The sequence below is a fragment of the Saccopteryx bilineata genome, chromosome 9, assembly GCF_036850765.1.
Source record: "Saccopteryx bilineata isolate mSacBil1 chromosome 9, mSacBil1_pri_phased_curated, whole genome shotgun sequence".
NCBI classification, from domain to species: Eukaryota; Metazoa; Chordata; class Mammalia; order Chiroptera; family Emballonuridae; genus Saccopteryx; species Saccopteryx bilineata.
Window position 1 is genome coordinate 71,450,764 of NC_089498.1, and position 21,317 is coordinate 71,472,080.

A 21,317-nucleotide genomic window follows, 5' to 3' on the forward strand; every position below is an offset into this window, starting at 1 on the left:
GTGTAGTCTTGTTTACAAAAGTTGAAAGTGATCTTGTAGGTCAGTTCTTGGAATTAGTGATTATCTTATATTAAAATGTTATTGTAGAATTGTTTAACTATTTGACCAGAAAACACTTGAATAGTTGAAATCCCCCCCCCTTTTTTTGATTGAGTCTTTATAGTTTTTCAGCTATAAGAAGAGTTCCTTCCTAACAAAGCAAATACTTCAAGTGTACATATAAGTAATAGGCTCCTTAGTGATTGTATATGAGTAAGTTACACATTCTCTGGTGCTGTGGTCATCATGATCTAGGTATGTGGTGGTTGGTCTCAAACTTCAGAAATAAATACCTGAATTACTTACATTACACTTTGCATTCATCTAGAAGGAATTAACTTGCAGGTGTACTCAAAGGATTAATGTCTCCTACAATTTCATGTTTTGGCAGGTAAACCTAGCCTTTAAGCAACCTGGAAAGAGGCTAGAGCACCAAGGAATTAGAATTGAATTTGTAGGTCAAATTGGTGAGTTGGAAAATAGTATTACTTTTTTGTTGTTTGATAATTGAGTTTGAAGAGGGTTGGATTTAGCACTTAAATAATTGAATTAGAGCTTAATATTGTGGAAGGAATTGATTTTGCATAATAGAAGAAGATTCATTTTATAAACACATTAAATCATGTTTCTCTTAATTATATTAAATATTTGACTCATCCTGTCTTTATAGTAAAAATTAATTACTAAAAATGAGTTGTGTAAGCTACTAACCTTGAAAAACTAGAGGTAAATTAGTTGACTCACTGAAATTTCCATCTGCCTACATTTTTTCACCAGCTTTATTCACAATTACTGTCACCTTCATCTGTCACTTTCTTTTTTTTTTTTTTAATTTCTGAAGCTGGAAACAGGGAGAGACAGTCAGACAGACTCCCGCATGCGCCCGACCAGGATCCACCCGGCACGCCCACCATGGGGCGACGCTCTGCCCACCAGGGGGCGATGCTCTGCCCATCCTGGGCGTTGCCATGTTGCGACCAGAGCCACTCTAGCGCCTGGGGCAGAGGCCACAGAGCCATCCCCAGCGCCCGGGCCATCTTTGCTCCAATGGAGCCTTGGCTGCGGGAGGAGAAGAGAGAGACAGAGAGGAAGGCGCGGCGGAGGGGTGGAGAAGCAAATGGGCGCTTCTCCTGTGTGCCCTGGCCGGGAATCGAACCCGGGTCCTCCGCACGCTAGGCCGACGCTCTACCGCTGAGCCAACCGGCCAAGGCCTGTCACTTTCTTTTAAAAAAAAATTTTTTTTTAAAGACTTTATTCAATTTTTAGAGAGGAGAGAGAAAGGGAGAAAGAGATAGAAGAAGGGGGGAGGAGCAAGAAGCATCAACTCCCATATGTGCCTTCACCAGGCAAGCCCAGGGTTTCAAACCTACGACCTCAGTGTTCCAGGTCGACACTTTATCCCATTGTGCCATCACAGGTCAGACCATCCATCACTTTCTAAATACCCATGCCATTTGTCTTCCAAACCGAGTGTGTGCCTGTAGCCACTCAGCTGTCAACAGAAATTCCTTGTGGAAAGGAAAGTTATAATTTCTTCTTGACTTAGATCAACTTGTGTACATTTCCTTACATGTATGTCAGAGACATTCTTGATTTAGCAGGAGTTTAACTGTGTCAATCTTTTGGTACTACAGATTGAGAAAAGATAAATATATGTCTTTATAATACTGTATACACAGCTAGTTTTTAAATCTAGTTTTCTAAGTTTTACACATTTTTGAAGTATCAATTGGAATGGGTGGATTTTTTTTACATATCTATTCTAGACAAGACTTTACTTGAGGGACAAATTATAGTAATTAAGTGATAGTTGATTTTAGTATTTTGTGTTTCATAGTTTTATCAAGGTAATATATATATTTGCCTTGCTAAAGCAAAAGAATAAAACATTCTTTGCCTTAAAGGGAAGAAGTTCAAATAATTGCTGGAAAAGTATCTTTTAAAACAGCTTTATATTGGGCAGACCCTAACTAGGAATGAGTTCATTTATATTTGCTTTGGAGGTGGTAGTTTGAGTTTTAATGAAATGATATTAAATATAATTGGTCTTTTGCTTTTTAAAATTTCTTAGAACTTTTCAATGACAAGAGTAATACTCACGAATTTGTAAACCTAGTGAAAGAACTAGCCTTACCTGGAGAACTGACCCAGAGCAGAAGTTACGATTTTGAATTTATGCAAGTTGAAAAGCCATATGAATCTTACATCGGTGCCAACGTTCGCTTGAGGTATGAATTAGGTATATTACAAACTGCAGGCAGAGTCACAATGAGAAAATAATGATTACTACTGAATGTCATATTAGAACTTCTAATTATACTGTGTTGGAAGACTCAAGATTTAAAAAAATTCTGTCAAATATTTTGTTTTGTTTGGCTAATGCTGATCTGAGGTAATAAGAGCCGCCTATTATATATTTAGAGAACCACATAATGAGAAATTTTAGTTATACTTCTTTTGTACTTTATTTGTTGTGTAAATAGAATTATCCTCTAAATCCATTAGTTTTCCAACAGATCTCATTTACTATATCAGAGGTCCCCAAACTACAGCCTGCGGGCTGCATGCGGCCCCCTGAGGCTATTTATCTGGCCCGCAGCACTTCTGGAAGAGGCATCTCTTTCATTGGTGGTCAGTGAGAGGAGCACATTGACTATCTCATTAGCCAAAAGCAGGCCCATAGTTCCCATTGAAATACTGGTCAGTTTGTTGATATAAATTTACTTGTTCTTTATTTTAAATATTGTATTTGTTCCCGTTTTGGTTTTTTACCTTAAAATAAGATATGTGCAGTGTGCAAAGGGATTTGTTCATAGTTTTTTTTATAGTCTGGCCCTCCAACGGTCTGAGGGACAGTGAACTGGCTCCCTGTGTAAAAAGTTTGGGGACCCTTGTACTATATGGTTAAGGAGTGATCTAGAGAGATTTGCTCCAGTAGGCTTGACGATAACACTACAAATTCATTTAAAAAGTATGTATGTACACCATTCTTAAAATTGAACTTTTTTTGTTTTCACGGTGGGGGCATTTATTTAAAAAATCAGAACTCCTTCCTTCATTAAGTAAATGAAGTAAGTTGATCCCAAAGGAGTTTCAGCAAAGAGAAAGCTGAGTTACAGTTAATGTTTGATTTTTAAAGACACTGATATTTATCCTAGGAGATTTAACTTGACTTTTTTATTAACTTTGTAGGTATTTTCTTAAAGTGACAATAGTAAGAAGACTGACAGACTTGATAAAAGAATATGATCTTATTGTTCACCAACTTGCTACCTATCCTGATGTTAACAACTCTATTAAGATGGAAGTGGGCATTGAAGATTGTTTACATATAGAATTTGAATATAATAAGTCAAAGTAAGTACCTTTCACAAACAGAGGTAACTTAAATGTTCAGGGGAAATTAAGAAATAAGCTTTTCAGGTTTTTGTAAATTGGTCAAAGTGAGGGTAGAATTGACATTAATCTGATGTTAACAGACAGATCTCTGAACAGAAGGAAACTGTAGTGTAGGAGTTTGTTTTGGCTTCTGACTCAGTGCAAGCGTCTTTCATACTCTATTCCTGATAGGTCTTTGCTTGGTCATATTTTGTAGAGGATCTTTTCTCAGAAGGCAGCTGATTCCTATGTCTGTAAAAATTTTACTGGCCTGACATCACTTTAGCCTTGTCATCTTTTTAAAACTAAACAAAAATACTTTATTTTTCTGACAACATAAACAATAAATACGTTTTCATTATTGAAAATTTTGATAATGTAGGAAAGTCAAAGGGAGTAAAAATATCACATATTTTCACCTTTACCTTTTAACCACAATTAATATAGTCTCTCATATCTTTCCATGTGGGAAGAGGAGGTATATATGTTTATATATGTTGTATTTTTACAGAAATAGGTTCTTGTTTTGTTTAATGCCTTTTTAAAGTATATTATGAAAATTCTCAAACATATACCAAAGTATATGAACAGTATAACGAATCCTCATGTACCCATTGCCCAGCTCTGACTGTTCAGATTTGTTTTGTCTATATTCAGCACTATACTCCCCATAGATTATACAGCAGCAAATTCCACATATAAAATTTCATTCATAGAAATTATGTATCATTTTTAATATGACCATAGTGTTCTATCTGAAAATGTTAATAATTCTTTAATATCTTCACATATCAAGTCAGTGTTCACATTTCCTAAATTGTCTCATACATGGTTTGTTCAGATCAGTATAAAATGTTCAGATCCAATGTGTGCAAACACATGGCTTTTGGTTATTTGATCTTAAATATGATTTATAGTTGTTTTTCTCCTATTATTTTCATTAAAGTTTATTTGTTGAAGAAATGGATGTACACACTCTTTTATCCTCTTCCTGTGCACTCTTTTGTTACCTGATTTTTATTGTTACTCTTTAGTTTGTTTCACTGAAACTATGATATACATGCCTTCAGAGTCTTAAATTATGTCGTTGATAAAATTATCAGATAGTTTAGGACCTAAAAACTTGTCACTGGGAGCCTCCCTTCAGACTGACATAATTGCATTAACCAACTTTTTGGGATATTATTATTTTTGGGGGGGATATATATTATTTTGAGATCCAAACCTGGGAGAAGGCTTAAAAAGCCCTCTAGGAATATTGTAGGAATTCCCAGTTTTATTATCACTTCATTTAAAGGTACTTGGGAAAGGTCTTTGATTGTTAGATATTGATCAGCAACAAATTCAACTAGGGAGTTTCTTTGAGGGCAGGTGATGTGTTAGCTACACTATTCTAGCACTCGGAGTAATAATGATACTAAACTCTTGTGTAGAATTTTTATTGCTCAGAAACATTTTCATATACTAAATGAATATTTTTAGCATAAGAATCTTAATTTTCCATGCTTAAATTAAGTTCTTTGGAAACTAAGTTAATTTCTGAGTAAGGACCAAAAGGCTAATTCTTCCTTCTGAGGTGTATTGATAATCAAGTAATAGTTTGATTCCTTATTTTTATGATACACTCATGTGCTGTATAACAATGTTTCTTTCGATCAGCACACTGCCTGTACAACGGTGGTATACCATAAACTTCAGTGTGTAGTAGGCTTATACCAGTGTTTTCAACTGCTGGTCCATAGACCAGTAAGTCAGAAATTTTGGGCTGGTTTATGAAAGAGTTAACTGCCCTGATGTTGTAAGAAGATTATAGACCCAATGATCTTAGTCAAATTTACTTGTGCTCAGGGTGATTTTTGCTTTAGCAGTCCAAAATAATTCTATTTTCACTGGTCTACAAGTATAAAAAGATTGAAAACCACTTGACTGTATCATCGAGGTTTGTATAAGTGTACCCTATGACGTTCGTACAATAACAAAATGGCCTAATGATGTATTTCTTAGAATGTATCCCCGTCATTAAATGGTACAAACTGTAAATTGATTAATATTTTTTTGAAAAAGAGGAATATGAATAGTCAAAAAGGTATTCTTAAATAGTTATTAATATAAAGATGTCTAATAAGGACTTTCAGGGCATATTTTACTTTTTCTTTGTTTTTTATATAATAAGTGAGATAAATTTTTTCCCTAAAGGTATCATTTAAAGGATGTGATTGTTGGAAAAATTTACTTCTTATTAGTAAGAATAAAAATCCAACATATGGAGTTACAACTGATCAAAAAAGAGATCACAGGAATTGGTAAGTTGAAAGAATATTTGAATGAAAAGTCCTGTTTTAGTTGAAATTTTAAAGTCTTAAAATATTATTTAAACAAAATAAATATTCACATTGGGTACTAACTTTGATAATATTGCTGGCAATAGGTTACTCATTTACATTTTTTTTAAAAATCGATTTTTGAATACAATAGTTCCCCCTTGTCTGTGGGGGATACAACTTAAGATCCACAGTGGATACCTAAAACTACGGATAGTACCGAACCCTATATAAACATTTTTTTCTGTACACACAGACCTAATTTGTAAAGTTTAATTTACAAATTAGGCACATAAAAGATGAATAACAATAATAATGAAATAGAACAATATAACAATATACTATAATAAAAGTTATGTGAATGTGGTCTCATTCTCTCACAATGTCTTATTGCAGTGTACTGACTCTTGTTCTTGTGATCATGTGAGGTGATGCAGTGCCTATGTGATGAGATGAAGTGAGTGGAATGATGTAGGCATGGTAACATAGCATTAGGTTGCTATAAGGGTTACTTGAACACAAGGACTGCCAATACCATGAAAGTTTATCTGACAACTAAGATGGCTACTAAATGACAAATAGGCAGCTTATACACGTGGATACACTAGACAAAACAGTGATTCCTGCCCCAGACAGAATAGAGCAGGAAGACACGAGATTTCATCATGCTACTCATAACAGCAAGCAATCTAAAAACTTATGAATTATTTCTGGAATTTTTCATTTAATGCTTTTGGACCGTGGTTGACTGCAGGTAACTGAAACCATGGATTAAGAGGAGAACTACTATAGGTAATAAATTCACATAAAAAAAGTGTGTAAGACTATACAGTAAAAAGTATCTTATTTCTGTATTCTAGCTGCTCATAGGCAATATATTTATGTTTTTAAGTCCTTCTAGACTTCCTTTTTAAAAAAATTTTCCATTGATTTAAGAGAGAGAGAAGTATCAACTTATTCCACTTAGTTGTTCCAATTAGTTGTGCATTCATTGGTTGCTTCTTGTATGTGCCCTGCTCTGACTGGGGAACACTGTGACCTCAGTGTACTGGGATGACTCCCTATCCACTGACCCACCTGGCCAGGGCCCTTCTAGACTTCCTTTTTGTCTGTTATCAAGGCAGCAGTAGTAACAGTTGCTCTTCAAGTTTCGCTATGCTGCCTAAGGATGACAAGAGGAAAGATGCTGGAAAGTCATCCAAGAAAGAAAAGGCCAGGCCCCGGCCGGATAGCTCAGTTAGTTGGAGCATTGTCCTGAAGCGCAGAGGTTTCCGGATCCGTCCCTGGTCAGGGCACATTCAGGAACAGATCTATGTTCCTGTCAGTCTGTCTCTCCCACTCCCCCTCTTTTTTTTCTCACTAAAATCAATAAATTAAAAAAAAAGAAAAAAGAAAGAAAGGAAAAAAACAGACCAGTGAAGAAATCTGGGACAAGGTGAAAAAGAAGTGGTCCAAAGGCAAAGTTTGGGACAAACTCAATTACCTAGTCTTGTTTGGCAAAGCAGCATATGAGAAACTAAAAAGGTTCCCACCTGTGAGCTTGTAACGCCAATTGTTGTCTCTGAGAGATTTAAGATCCTCAGTTCCTTGGCCAGGGCAGCCCTGCAGGAGCTCTTTAGTAAAGGAATTACTCAACTAGTTTCAAAGCACAGCTCAAGCAATTTACACAAGAAACACCCAGGTTGAGGATGGCCCATCTGCTGATGAGGATGCATGAACAACAGGTCCCACTAACTGTGCATTTTGAAAAATAAAACTTAGTTTTTTAAAGTGAATTTATACTACTTGATTAAAAATCTTTTAATTTGCTTTTAGAGGAAAAAAAACATCGATTTGTTGTTCTACTCATAAGCATTTATTGTTCATATACTAAGTGAATGTTTTGAGCACAAGAATCTTAATTTTCCATGCTTAAGTTCTTTAGAAACTAAGTTAACTTCTGAGTAAGGACCAATAGGCTAATTCTTCCTTCTGAGGTGTATTGATAATCAAGTAATAGTTTGATTACTTATTTTTATGATACACTCATGTGCTGCATAACAGTGTTTTGATCAGCACACTGCCTGTACAACATTTATTGTAGTTATTGTTTGATTCTTGTATGTGCCCTGACCAGGGATCGAACCCACAACCTTGGAGTGTCAAGACAACTCTCCAATCAACTGAGCTCCCTAGCCAGGGCAAAAAGTAAAACTTTATTAAAATAAAAATTCTTCTAGGGATTTATGCATGTACTTCTATATTATGCCTTCTCCGTTTTTAGTTAAATGGTTAACATACAATAAAAACTTGCTTTTTCACCTAGAGATATATCATAGCAATCTTTTCATATCAATATGTAAGGAAGAAAACTTCCTCATCATTTTTTTTTTTTTTTTGTATCTTTCCGAAGCTAGAAACTGGGAGAGACAGTCAGACAGACTCCCGCATGCGCCCGACTAGGATCCACCCGGCACGCCCACCAGGGGGTGACACTCTGCCCACCAGGGGGCGATGCTCTGCCCCTCCGGCTAGCGCCTGGGGCAGAGGCCAAGGAGCCATCTCCAGAGCCCGGGCCATCTTTGCTCCAGTGGAGCCTCTGCTGCAGGAGGGGAAGAGAGAGAGAGGGGGAGGGGTGGAGAAGCAAATGGGCACTTCTCCTGTGTGCCCTGGCCAGGAATCGAACCCGGGACTTCTACATGCCAGGCTGACGCTCTACCACTGAGCCAACTGGCCAGGGCCTCCTCATCATTTTTTTTTTTTTTTTTTCTTTTTCATTTTTCTGAAGCTGGAAACAGGGAGAGACAGTCAGACAGACTCCCGCATGCGCCCGACCGGGATCCACCCGGCATGCCCACCAGGGGCGATGCTCTGCCCACCAGGGGGCGGTGCTCTGCCCATCCTGGGCGTCGCCATGTTGCGACCAGAGCCACTCTAGCGCCTGAGGCAGAGGCCACAGAGCCATCCCCAGCGCCCGGGCCATCTTTGCTCCAATGGAGCCTTGGCTGCGGGAGGGGAAGAGAGAAACAGAGAGGAAAGCGCGGCGGAGGGGTGGAGAAGCAAATGGGCGCTTCTCCTGTGTGCCCTGGCCGGGAATCGAACCCGGGTCCTCCGCACGCTAGGCCGACGCTCTACCGCTGAGCCAACCGGCCAGGGCTCTCCTCATCATTTTTTATAGTATTGCAGTTGTATGTACGTACTAGAATTTAACCACTCTGCTGTTGATGGACATATACGTTTCTAGTCTTTTGTTATTACAAAAAGTGTTTTAATAGTTATTTTACCTGTGTGTGTATGTGTATGAGCAAGATAAAATTTTAGAAGTGGAATTGCTGTTTCAAAGGGTATATTTATTTTTAATTTTTATACATAATACCAGTTTGTCCTCTGTATGGTTTGTAACAATTTTCATCTACCAGCAGTTAATGTAGGGGAGTGCCTCTTTTTCCTCTCTTCTCACCAATATAAGGGTATAAAACATTGAGCTGATCTGGTGGAAAGGGGGAAGAAGTACCCCATTGTAGTGTAAAGTTTTCTCATTCTGAGTGAGCATGAGTATATTTTCATGTGTATAAAAACTGTATTTTGGCCCTGGCCGGTTGGCTCAGTGGTAGAGCATCGGCCTGGCTTGCGGAAGTCCCGGGTTCGATTCCCAGCCAGGGCGCACAGGAGAAGTGCCCATCTGCTTCTCCACCCCTCCTCCTCTCCTTCCTCTCTGTCTCTCTCTTCCCCTCCAGCAGCGGAGGCTCCATTGGAGCAAAGATGGCCCGGGCGCTGGGGATGGCTCCATGGCCTCTGCCCCAGGCGCTAGAGTGGCTCTGGTCGAGACAGAGCGACGCCCGGGATGGGCAGAGCATCGCCCCCTGGTGAGCGTGCAGGGTGGATCCCGGTCGGGCACATGCGGGAGTCTGTCTGACTGCCTCCCCATTTCTAGCTTTAGAAAAATACAAAAAACAACAACAACAAAAAAAAAAACTTTGAATTTTTTGTAAAGTGCCTATCCATATTCTTTGCCCCATCACTATTGGATTACCAGTCTTATTTGTAAAAACTATTTACATATTAGGAAAATCAATCCCTATTTCTACAAAAAAAATAATTTTTTTTCTTTTCATTGTCTTGCTATGGTGGTTTATGCCATGTAGAGGTGTTTGATATTTATGCAGTTGTTGATTAGTTTTTCTCTTTATGGACACTGAGTTTTGTGCCACAGTTAGAAAGCCCTTTTTCATACTGAGGTTCTAAGAATAATTTTCTTTGCTTGATTCTACTAAAATAATATGTTACAGTTTAGGGATTTTGTTTAAATTTTTAAATTATTTGGAATCAGTCCCATGTAAGATAATGAGGTATAAATCCAACTTTGCTTTTTCCAGATGGCTGACCAGTTGCCCCCAAATCATTTATTGGTTCATAAACTGCTTTTTAATTTTAATTAGTATATCGATTTAGTTTGACCCCTGTAGCTTGTTTGTTTGTTTCTTGTTGAAAATAATTTTAGGCAGTACATTTTAAGAATTTATAATTGGGCCTGACCAGGCGGTGGCGCAGTGGATAGAGCGTCAGACTAGGATGCAGAGGACCCAGGTTCGAGACCCGAGGTCACCAGCTTGAGTGTGGGCTCATCTGGTTTGAGCAAAAAGCTCACCAGCTTGGACCCAAGGTGGCTGGCTCGAGCAAGGGGTTACTTGGTCTGCTGAAGGCCCGCAGTCAAGGCAAATATGAAAAAGCAATCAATGAACAACTAAAGTGTTGCAACACACAATGAAAAACTAATGATTGATGCTTCTCATCTCTCCGTTCCTGTCTGTCCCTGTCTATCCCTCTCTCTGACTCTCTGTCTCTGTAAAAAAAAAAAGTTTATAATTGGTGGTAGTCATAAATATCTGTGATTTCTTTTATTTATTGACTTGAGATAGTGAGAAAGGAAGAAAGACAGAAACTTTGATCTGTTCCTGTATGTGCCCTGACCGGGGATGGAACCCACAGTGTTTGAGTATCAGGACCATGCGCTAACCAACTGAGTTATCTGGCCAGGGCTACATCTGGGATTTCTTAATCTCTATATTTTCCCTGCTAATAAAAGTTTTAAGTGATTTAAAGATATTAAAACCAAACTTCAGGTTCCCATTTGTTTCAAAAAATTATTTACTGAATTTTTTTTAAATATAAAAATTATGTTTCTAGAAAATTTTAAATAAAAAATAATCTGTTCTCATAATCCGGAGTACAGATCCATATTTACAACATTGACATCATTACTGTATGTTTTGGTATACTTTTTTCACTTATCATATCACTGACTTTTTAAAAATGTCTGGATTCAATAATTTCTTAAGAGGGTGAATCTCCAAATTTAAAAGAACTGTATGTCAATCAGATATTTAGTTTGATATTTTATGTTAAAGTTAACTGCAAGAGAAGACAGTTTGGGTGTTGTAGAGAAAACTAGCAAGTCAGTAGTTAGTTCTGACGTGTATTGCTAGTTTCCAACGTATCAGTTATCAGAAGGAATTCTGTGAAGAAGATTCTTGCACTGTATATTATCTTAGAGAGGAAAGGAGGTAACATTCTGTTGAGTGTTAAGTACATTATTTATTAAGGTGACCAATCACCCTCCTTTAGGGATGACAGTACTTCTTTTGTAAGTTCCGTTCTCCCTTGAAAAGTGTCGTCCTACATGTCCTCCTTTTTGATATTGGAAGACTAATTTGTAAATGTCTGTATTTGATCATGCAGAGTGGATCCATTGCGTGTGATGTGACGTATTTGTATCTAAATGAGTCATTTTTTCTTACAATTATTAAAAATTAATAGGCATGTAAGCCTAATTACAATATAAAATATTACAAATGTTTTTATTATGCATTTATCACATTATAGTGTATTATTGTTGCAATGAATAAAATGTCTTTTATTTATGATTGTTTTCTTCAACTTATTTTTGTCCTTTTCATTGTAAAAACGTTGGTCCCCTTATTATTTATAGATTAGGAAACAGAAAAGAATAGTCACCATTTTTACAAAATAGAAAGATAAATTAGTACTAAAATAATGTAGTGGGAAGGAAAGTAGGAAGAAGGTATAAGACTGGAAATTATGTTCCAGAAATAATTTAAATTAATATTATTTACATTTTTGCACTAGGACCCAGTACCACAACAGAAACAGAAACAATTGCTAAATATGAAATAATGGATGGTGCACCAGTTAAAGGTAACCCTCTACATTGGTTTCTTCTGTGTTCTAGGTAGTGCAAACAGCAGTGTTCATGCAGTTTTGTTTGAAAGTTTATGCAGTGTGAGAATATTTGTGAATTCTTAACACAATTCTTACAATGATGGCTTTTATGATCACCTTTGTACATATACTGAGAAGACTGTAATAGTACTTACAAGTGTGAAATAAGGTTTAATTTTTTACTCCATTTAAATTTAGAATTTAGAGACGTGTATAATCTATAGTTCTGAATTTGTAATATTTTTATTGTATTCTTTATAATAGTTCATTTCTGTAAATATATTTTATTCTTGATGAACATAAGGTACAGTCTAGGTAAGCATTAATTTCTGTGGGATTCTAGAGTCTGTATAGCACCCAGAAAAATAAGCAGTTCCATTACTACTAGATAATCTTCAGTGTGTCAAATAAAAATAACTCAAAACTGATGGCTTAGAATTTCAGCTTATATATAAGTCACCTTCAAAAGAACAATAGCACAGAGAGAAATGACTAGACAAAAAAAAGTAAGCTTTAGGCTTCTAAGGGTAGCAAACTGAGAAGGTAGATATATGAGAAGAAACTAATGGAATAAGGTTGGTTTGTAGATTCTTCTTGTGCCATCCCTGGACTGATGAGTCTGTCTCTAGTAAAAGAATTTATGTCCTGATTTTAGGCAGTAAAGGGGGAGCCTTTTCTGCTTTGGCTGCTGCTTTTTAAAACATTTTTAAATTATTTTTTATTTTTTATTCTTCAGTGAGAGGAGAGGAGGCAGAGACAGACTCCTGCATGCACCCGACCGGGATCCACCCAGCAAGCCCACTAGGGGGCGATGCTCTGTCCATCTGGGGCACTGCTCTGTTGCTCAGCAACTGAGCTCTTCTTAGTGCCTGAGGCAGAGGCTGTGGAGCCATCCTCAGCACCCGGGGCGAACTTGCTCCAATCAAGCCATGGCTGCGGGAGAGGGAGAGAGAGAAGTGAGAGGAGGTGGGGTGGAGAAGCAGATGGGTGCTTCTCCTGTGTGCCGTGACTGGGGATTGAACCCCAGACATCCATATGCTGGGCCAGTGCTCTACCACTGAGTCAACCGGCTAGGGCCTAATTTGTTTTATTTTTATATTTTAATTTTTCCATTGACTTGAAAGAGAGAAAGACGCATCATCTCTTTGTCCCACTTAGTTGTTTTGTTTAGTTGTGCATTCATTGATTTCCTCTTGTACATGCCTGGACTGGCTATTGAAACTGTGACCTTGGGGCACAGGGATTAGTTGTTACCCTCTGAACCACCTGGCCAGGGCCTGCGTTTGTTGCTTCTTAACTGCCTGGGGCTCAAAATACTTTTTATATCAGGCATATTTTGTGGTGACATAGAACTCTTCAATACCTAATTATTGCAGGGTTGGAGATTGAGCCTAGGCCTTTCTGACTCTAAGACCCATATGTTTATACTTTTATATTATGCAATTATTACTTGGTAAAATTCCAGCAGTCACAGTTTTTTATGTAAAAAGATTCCAAACACGATATAGAAGTAGTTACCCTTAGTAAAAGAGAAGCCATGAGACTGAATAGCAATCTTTTCCGTATTGAAGGAGTGTCATCATTTTGAACATGTTGCTTTGGATGCATTAGTAAAAAATACTCAAGAATTTACAAAATTAAAAATTATGGTAAACTTCATGAAAGGAGAAAAACACTAATGCAGCACTTATCTACTGGCCCTGTTGTATTTTTTTCCATCTAGTCCTAACAAATTCTCTTCAAGATTGGTATTCTCCGTTTCACAGATGAGAAATTTGAAACACAATTGTGACTTGGTCAAGGTCACGCAGCCAGTATACCATAGAGTTGGGATTAGAATCCAGGCATTCTGGCTCTAGAACAGTGGTTCTCATCTATGTGCTATTTTGCCATTCCCCCTCTTTACTCACCACCCCCACGCTAGGACATTTGGCAATGCCTGGAGACATTTTTGGTGGTCACATGTGGGGAATGCTACTGGCGTCTAGTGGATAGAGGCCAGGGATGCTGCCAAAACCTCTTACAGTGCATAGGACCTTACCCACAATAAAGAATTAGCAAACTTGCCTGACCAGGCGGTGGCGCAGTGGATAGAGCATTGGACTGGGATGCTGAGGACCCAACTTCGAGACCCCGAGATTGCCAGCTTGAGCGCGGGCTCATCTGGTTTGAGCACTCACCAGCTTGGACCCAAGGTTGCTGGTTCCAGCAAGGGGTTACTTGGCCTCCTGAAGGCCTTGGGTCAAGGCACATATGAGAAAGCAATCAATGAACAACTAAGGTGTCGCAATGCGCAATGAGAAACTAATGATTGATGCTTCTCATCTCTCTGTTCCTGTTTATCCCTCTCTCTGACTCTCTCTCTGTCTCTGTAAAAAAACAACAACTCCCCCCCCAAATTAACAAACTCAAAATGTTAATATTACCAAGGCTGAGAAATTTTGGTTTAAAGTTTTAGTTATACTGCCCAGTCTTGAACTGAAGTATTAGTACCTTCTCTATAATGATTATTTCTAGTTATATAACTATATATTATTTAGTAATCTTTTAGAATTCAATGGAAATTGCTTTCCTTTCAGGTGAATCAATTCCAATAAGACTATTTTTAGCAGGATATGACCCAACTCCAACAATGAGAGATGTGAACAAAAAGTTTTCAGTAAGGTACTTTTTGAATCTAGTCCTTGTTGATGAGGAAGACAGAAGGTACTTCAAGCAGCAGGTATGGTGCCACCCAGGCTGGTATTTTGTTAAATGGCAGTTCTAAAATCACCTGTGCAAACTCATTTTTCTAAGCTTTATTGTACTGAGTAAGGAGGTTACTAAGTGAAAATACTGAGAGTATGATAAGGAAGTAGGCATGAATGCTATTTGTTGTGATAGATAGATCCCTTCCCAATCATTCTGCAGGACTCCAGAATGGGCTACAATTTAGCAGGACTTTTATTTTTCTATTGAAGGTTTTGTTTTTTATAAAAACAATACTCACTGTAAAAAAATAAAATTGGAAGAACAAATTGAAGGTCATCAAAAATTACACCGACATTGTGATTAATTTTCCAGATAAAATTGTGTGTACGTTGAGATCACATAATGCATGATGTTCTTTATTTTTTCCTTATCAACAAACATGAATTTCCATTAACACTTTTAATGACTGCATTAACTTCATGAATTTTGGGGTCTCCCTTTTTTTTTATTCTATTATAAATGTTCATGAGATGACCCAAATCTAATACTTTTTTAAATAAACTGTTTATCATAAAACCTATTCTCATTTTGAAATCAAAGCCTTTGCTGAATTATGAATGAAGATTTTGATTACAAATTTTTTTTGGTATTCTGAACCAGATTAATAAATATTTTAGATCTCAGCTGAGTGTTCAAAACTAATTAGAAATTATTTTGTGCTGAGTACTATGAAGGATACAAAAACTACCTTTTTAAACATGGATTGTCCTCAAGGTTTCACATTGCACATATATGGAAAAAAGAAAAATTAATAGTTTGACAGTAATTTAGAAGAGAAAAAATTCTATTTAATGCTGCCATATACTGTGTAATTAAACATAGGTAATTTATAACTTCAAAATAGATTGTATGAAATTTACAATTCCTAAATTAATTACATATTGTGGCCCTATTGAATAAGGATACTGCTTCCCATGGGCATTCATTTGGGTGTTTAAATTCTGATATGTTTAAAAAAACCAGTTTTTCATGACTTTATGAAGCAAATAATTTTAGGAATTCGGAAAAGAGATCTCAGGATATGATAGGCTGAGAAATAGTGTTGGAGCATATAGGAGAAGATGTAGGGCAAGCTTATTTGAAGTGTACTGGAGGCAGAGAATAGTTTGGCTGGCGGGGGTGGGGGCCGAGGGAGGGAAGGGAGTGATGTACATTGGATCAGGGTTTTGGTTTATCTTATAGGCACTATGGAAGAGCAATCCAAGCACTGTTTTAATCTGGTAGTGATAGGAAGGTTGTACTTAGAAGGGGCCTCAGACAAGTGAGGCAGTCTTCTACCTGGAAGGTACACTGCTCACAAAAATTAGGGGATATTTCAAAATGAATATGAAGCGATAAAAAAAGCATTTGATTTTTTAAAATTAAACAAAATCAGAAAAGCAAATGACAAATGAAAGTTTGATTATGCAAATGAGATGCTACTCGTGATTGAATAGCGAGTGACATATTGGTGGGGGTGAACAGAAGCATGTCAAACTGGACGAGAGTGCCACACACTGACTGTTCAGTAGGGTGTATGATCACCCGAGACTGCCAAAACACACTGACAGTGATGGGGCAGGACAGGATCAGATCGTCCAACAGTTCTTGTGGGATTCTCTGCCACTCTTGCTCCAGGGCAACTTCCAGCTCAAGAAGTGTTGTGGTAGGCATTGGATGGTTTGCAGACGTCTTCCCAGTGCATCCCAAACATGTTCAATGGGATTCAGGTCTGGAGAACATGAAGGCCAGTCCATGCATTTGATTCCTGCCTCCTGAAGCATGTTGTTCACGAGATGTGAATGGCGGGGCCTTGCATTATCATCTATGAAAAGAAAGTTTCCAACAGCTCCAGCACAGGGTACTACTATAGGGTGCAGGACCTCATCTTGATATCTGACAGCAGTCAGCGATCTGTTTCTGATGACGTGGAGGTTGGTACAACCACCAATACTGATGCCAGTCCACACCATGATTCCACCACCTGAAGGAGTCCCTTTCTTGCATGAAACATGGATTCTCCCAAGTTCCTTGTTCATGCCAGATCAAGACACGATGATTGTCAGGCTGCAGACTGAACCGTGACTCATCAAAGAGGACAGTTGACCACTCATCACGGGTCCAATGACGATGCTCATCAGCCCACCCTCTGTAGGTTTTACAGTGTTCAGCAGATAACAGAATGTATACCATTGGTCACTAGGCATGCAGTCCAACAGGATGGAGATGATTTTATATGGTCTGGGTGTATATTCGTTGTCTAGTGGCAGCAAGAAACTGTCCCTGCAGCTCTGTTGCATTGCTGCGCCTGTTCCCTTCTTGCCAGTCAAGTCAAGTAGCGGTCATCTCTTGCTGTTGTAGCAGATGGGCGACCCTGCCCTTGTCTTCTTTGTACTGTGCCAGTCTCTTGAAAGTGATTCCCCAGTCTGTTAATCATGCTTTGGGATGTTCCAAGTGCTGTTGCCACTGTCGTCTGTGTTTGACCAACTTCAAGACATCCTATGGCTTTCCAGGCTTTGCATTCGGGCAAATCATGTTGCAGGGAATGCATTGCAAGGGCTGGGAAATTGCAGGATGTGCACGTTCAAAATTAAGGAACATGCAGATACCCCAGTACTTTCAGTCTTTTGTATAGTGCATTTTCACCAATGAAATAGAAGTTGGTTTTGCATCTTATTTGCATAATCAAACAGCTTTCTTTGACTTGTTTGCTTTTTTGATGTTCTTGTTTAATAAAAGAATCAAGTACTTTTTTTTATTGCTTCATATTCATTTTGAAATAACCCCTAATTTTTGTGAGCAGTGTATTTCAGTATCTTAGACTGAAGTGACAGGGCTTGAACTTGGACAAGGGTGGTAGAACAGCAAACCAAAGGATAGATTTATTCTTTATATCAGTAATAGCTAGAATTTTGTGCCAGATTGGATTGGTGGTGGTGGTGGTGTGCATAGGTACTGGTAGGGGGAGCAGAGTTGACAGAGGCATTCTGAGATTAGAATTAGAAGAAAGTGCATCTTTAGTAGGGAAGTCTTTCATTTAGTTTGGGTTAAAATTTGAAGTAGCACTATTTTCATGGTGAAAATTTAAGGTATAACATGAAAACATTAATTTATTGATATCTTGAATATTTTTTTACTAGGAGATCATTTTATGGAGAAAAGCTCCTGAAAAACTTAGGAAACAGAGAACAAACTTTCACCAGCGATTTGAATCACCAGACTCACAGGCATCTCCTGAACAGCCTGAAATGTGAACTGAATAGGAGGAAAAAAACAACAACTCTCACAACCGTTGAGATTAAGTTCGGCAAGTTAAAGATGGTTGCAGCAGGTAGCGGGGGAAAGGCCAAAAGTCTATGTATAATAGTCTTCTTTATCTTACAGTGCTGCATTTATTTTATGATATAACTAAATATTCTTCATGTACATACATTTTTAAAAAGTGCTTTCTTTGAAACACTGGAACTTTCTTAAGCTGCCGGGCTTTCTTTTTTTTTATTACTGCGCACTTTGATTTCATGATAAGGATTCATATATGCATTGGTATAAACTTTAAAGATTTTCATGAGTAGGCTGTATTTGTAATTTTGCTTTTTTTCTGCATAATGTTGATTATAAATCCATTCTTTTTCATGCTAATGATTACCTCTTATTCTCTATATGCAAAATTAAATATTTTGTGTTCAAATAAAATTAAAACCTGCGTGGCCCTTACATCCTACAGCAATTTAAAACATGGCATCTCAATTTTTGAGTACTACATTTATGACTTTATGTACATGAGAAATGCATATGGAATGTCTCACGTTAGGTGCTGCTGAGTCTGCCATTCCATAGCTTCCTGAATTTTATTCTCTTTGAAGTCTTCTGTGGTAAGAATTTTTTTCCCCAAGGAATATGTGACATCACTGCAGCCTTCTTTTGGTCATGTTAACCATTTTGCTACTACTATCCAGCAGGTCTACTGTATGTTTTCTGCAATGTGGAGTTAACTATTTAGAAGTTGTTAAAACTATACAATTTTTCCATTAATACTTTGAAATTATTCTTAATTTAAGGAAATCTTTGTACCATATACATGCAAATATAATTTTCTTGACTTCACAAATATTGTCTTCCCTTTTCAGGGAAGAATATGAGGATGGGGCAATTCAGGTGGATATGTTATTAAGCATGTAGTCATCCATTTCTGGACCATATTATGTTTGTTTTATTGGAACTTCAGCTCATTCAAACTTAATTTTAAATCTTGCCTACTCTTTACATTTTAATACTAAATTAAAGTCATTTGTTCAGAGTCTATAAAAAAAGAAGGCTGCAGTCATGTGCATTAAGTTTGGTCTCAGATACACTCAGTGTGGGGTGAAGGAACTAAAGCCTGTTATGTGAACTGCTTTTTCACTTATGGTTCATTGGATTTTGTACCAATATTTTTTATACACTTCAGTGCAAGTCTTGTCAGTTAATCTTACTTTATGAGTAAGCTAAGTAATCCAAATTACATTTCTTTAAACTTGTTTTACTACTTTGGCACTTTGATAAAATGGTCAGTAACCAATTTCTTTACTGACAAAAGGTTCTATGTACCATGTGCTGGAGCATCTATTTTAAATATGGTATCTGTGAATGGTAATGTTTTTCTTTTCATATAAGTGCCTGTTCAGAGATTCCAAAATTTTAAAATGCCAAATATTTTCATGGTCATTTGCATGTAATAATCTACAAAATACTCAAGAAAATTTGAAAACCAATTGTATTTATCCAGCCTCGAATTGTGCAACCACGATGTATAATAAAGACTTTGAAACAGATACTGAACTTGCTATTTGAATGATTAAAATGATTAAAATAATTTCTATTCTCAGCTCTTTCCTCATTTTCCAATTTATCATTGTGGCCAGGATTGCGGAACACTTCAGGAAGCTATAATTATGACAATTTTGAGTTTTTACAAATAATGTCAATTTGTTTTAAAGCTATAAAATGCTTTTAATTAGTTGGCTTAAAAGACTCATAAATAGGATGCTTATTCACTTTGCTTGAGATGTTGTTTTATAACCAATTTGAAAAATAAAAATTTGAATCAGTATTTGGTGAACTAAGTAAAAAGTTGGCCGGTTAATCTGAAGTGAACTTGGAAAAGGAATTTATGTTTTTATACGGTACTATATCTAAGGTGGTTCTCAGTTCTGGCTACATGTTTAAATCACTTTAGCAGTTTTTGAAAATCATACCAGGTCCTACCCAGACCAATAGAATCAGAATTTCAGGGGCCCAGACATAACCATTAAAAACAGCTACCCAGGGTTGAGAACCACTGTCTGAACTATTTATTTTTCTCATTAGTGAAAATTTTTCATTGTTTTGAAATGTTGGGGAGGAAAGCTTTTTTCTACCTCTTCCATGTTTGGGAGCCTGCTAATTAAACTGACAGAAGACATAAGAGAAAAAAATTGATTTGAGTATAGGGGAGTTCACAAAAATGTGACTTATAAAGGGGTGGTTAGAATTTGGGGCTTAAATATCATTAATAGGGGAAAGGGGGTGAAGAACACTAGGGGAACTCATTAAAGAAATGCAATATGGCTCCAGCAGTACAGACATCTGGGAAGTGCTGTGTTCTCTGTGACACTACAATCTCAGGCTGGGTTGACTGCTCTGCCCAAAGACAAACATGTCCCAAGAGGTTATTCAATGTATAGAGTGTAATAACTGCCTTATGGTATCTTTTAACTTAGAAATGCATTGTTATTTCTGGTGGTCTATGTGACTACCCACCATATGGTTTTGCTGTATAAAAAGGAACCCTGTTCTGGGAGGGGTGTGGATTTTGTCCTGCCATGGGAGGAAGCAAGCAGCTGCTGTGCCCATGTATGTAACTTTCTCCTATTAAAGCTTTTATGAATTTGGATAAGGCTTTGTGTCAGTTTTTTGGAATTGATCTTGAATTTAGACTTTTGAGGCTTTCCGATACTTATAAATGACTTTTTTTAAAAAAAAATTTTTTTCTGAAGCTGGAAACGGGGAGGCAGTCAGACTCCCGCATGCACCCGACCGGGATCCGACCGACCGGGATCCACCCGGCCCGCCCACCAGGGGGCGCTGCTCTGCCCATCCAGGGCCTCGCTCTGTCGCTACCAGAGCCACTCTAGCGCCTGGGGCAGAGCCCATGGAGCCATCCCCAGCGCCCGGGCCATCTTTTGCTCCAGTGGAGCCTCGGCTGCGGCAGGGGAAGAGAGAGACAGAGAGGAAGGAGAGGGGGAGGGGTGGAGAAGCAGATGGGCGCCTCTCCTGTGTGCCCTGGCCGGGAATCAAACCCAGGACTTCTGCTCGCCAGGCCGACGCTCTACCACTGTGCCAACTGGCCAGGGCCTATAAATGACTTTCTAATGGGAATTTGTGGGGAGGATGGACACATGGAAAAGCAAATGACTTTTAGGAAAAATAGTAAGGGTTCTTAGGAGAATATAATGGTAGGTACAGTTTTGTGACAAAGTCTGTCTAGGTGTGGTGCCGACTTCTGTCTGGTGTGGAGTTCATCTTCCCTGGTTGCTCCCTGAGGAGATTTATGACTACTGAGTTCTTTTGGGAAGCTATGCTTTTAGGCAGATAGGGGATTTCAGGAACTCA

General features: G+C 37.9%; 1 protein-coding gene across 1 annotated transcript in view; it reads left to right on the plus strand.

Moving 5' to 3' along the window:
- VPS26A (VPS26 retromer complex component A) overlaps nt 1-20,114 on the plus strand; it is a 45,211-nt gene extending 25,097 nt beyond the window's left edge. The window contains exons 3-9 of the mRNA XM_066242794.1: nt 431-506; nt 2,111-2,267; nt 3,232-3,396; nt 5,614-5,720; nt 11,865-11,933; nt 14,537-14,679; nt 17,828-20,114. Coding sequence (XP_066098891.1) covers nt 431-506; nt 2,111-2,267; nt 3,232-3,396; nt 5,614-5,720; nt 11,865-11,933; nt 14,537-14,679; nt 17,828-17,941 — 831 coding nt within the window. The 3' untranslated portion in view covers nt 17,942-20,114. The remainder of the gene's footprint in view (nt 1-430; nt 507-2,110; nt 2,268-3,231; nt 3,397-5,613; nt 5,721-11,864; nt 11,934-14,536; nt 14,680-17,827) is intronic.
- Nucleotides 20,115-21,317: the final 1,203 nt, after the last annotated feature.